Below are 798 nucleotides of genomic sequence, written 5' to 3' on the forward strand. Positions count from 1 at the left end.
GCCACGCCCCCACCCGCGGCCTGGCGTGAGCCGCTGTGGCGTGTGTTGCTGCAGGCGACCCGAGCGCGCAGTGCCTGCGCCACGGCTTCATGCTGCACACCAAGTACCAGGTGGTCTACCCCTTCCCCACCTTCCAGCCCGCCTTCCAGCTCAAGAAGGACCAGGTGGTGCTCCTCAACACCAGCTACTCCCTGGTGGCCTGTGCCGTCTCGGTCCACTCTGCAGGTAGGCCCTGAGGCCCCGGCCCCACCCCAGGCCGGTGCTGTTCCTGCCCCTAGATGCAGAGGCACAGAGGGAAAGCCTCTTTTCCAGGGTCACGGAGTCCGGATGTGGGAGTGCCGGCCTCCAAACAGCCACAGCCCACCCCAGCACTGCCCACTGGAGCTTTCCACAGGGCTGGGGGGGTGGCCCACGTTTGCGGCATCCGCCGCTTCGGCCTCCATTCGCGTCTTGGAGTGTGGCTCACGTGACCGAGGAGCTGAGCTTGGGGTGTTATTGAGTGTTGGTCATCTGAAGTTGAAGTGGCCACGTGTGGCTGGTGACTGCTGTGCTGGACAGTGGAGCACTGGCATCTCTTAGAGAACCACTGACGGGGCATCTTGGGGCATGACTAGTAGCAGTGTTTTTGGTTTGGTTTGGTTTTTGAGTTGGAGTCTCACTCCATTGCCCATGCTGGAATGCAGTGGCACGTTCACAGCTACCCCAGCGTCAACCTGCTGGGCTCCGGCGATCCTTCCACCTCAGCCTTCCAAGTAGCCGGAACTACAGGTGTGCACTACCATGCCCGGCTAATTTTTG

General features: G+C 61.9%; 1 protein-coding gene across 1 annotated transcript in view; it reads left to right on the forward strand.

Annotated features, from left to right (window-relative positions):
* Window positions 1-798, forward strand: part of DCAF15 (DDB1 and CUL4 associated factor 15) — a 7,752-nt gene that overhangs the window by 2,850 nt on the left and 4,104 nt on the right. The window contains 1 exon segment of the mRNA XM_008048130.2: window positions 1-225. This exon segment is cut by the window's left edge and continues 26 nt beyond it. Within this exon segment, the coding sequence (XP_008046321.1) occupies window positions 1-225 (225 nt within the window).

The sequence above is a fragment of the Carlito syrichta genome, unplaced genomic scaffold (genome assembly GCF_000164805.1).
Source record: "Carlito syrichta isolate Samal-C Ts95f unplaced genomic scaffold, Tarsius_syrichta-2.0.1 Scaffold120557, whole genome shotgun sequence".
NCBI classification, from domain to species: Eukaryota; Metazoa; Chordata; class Mammalia; order Primates; family Tarsiidae; genus Carlito; species Carlito syrichta.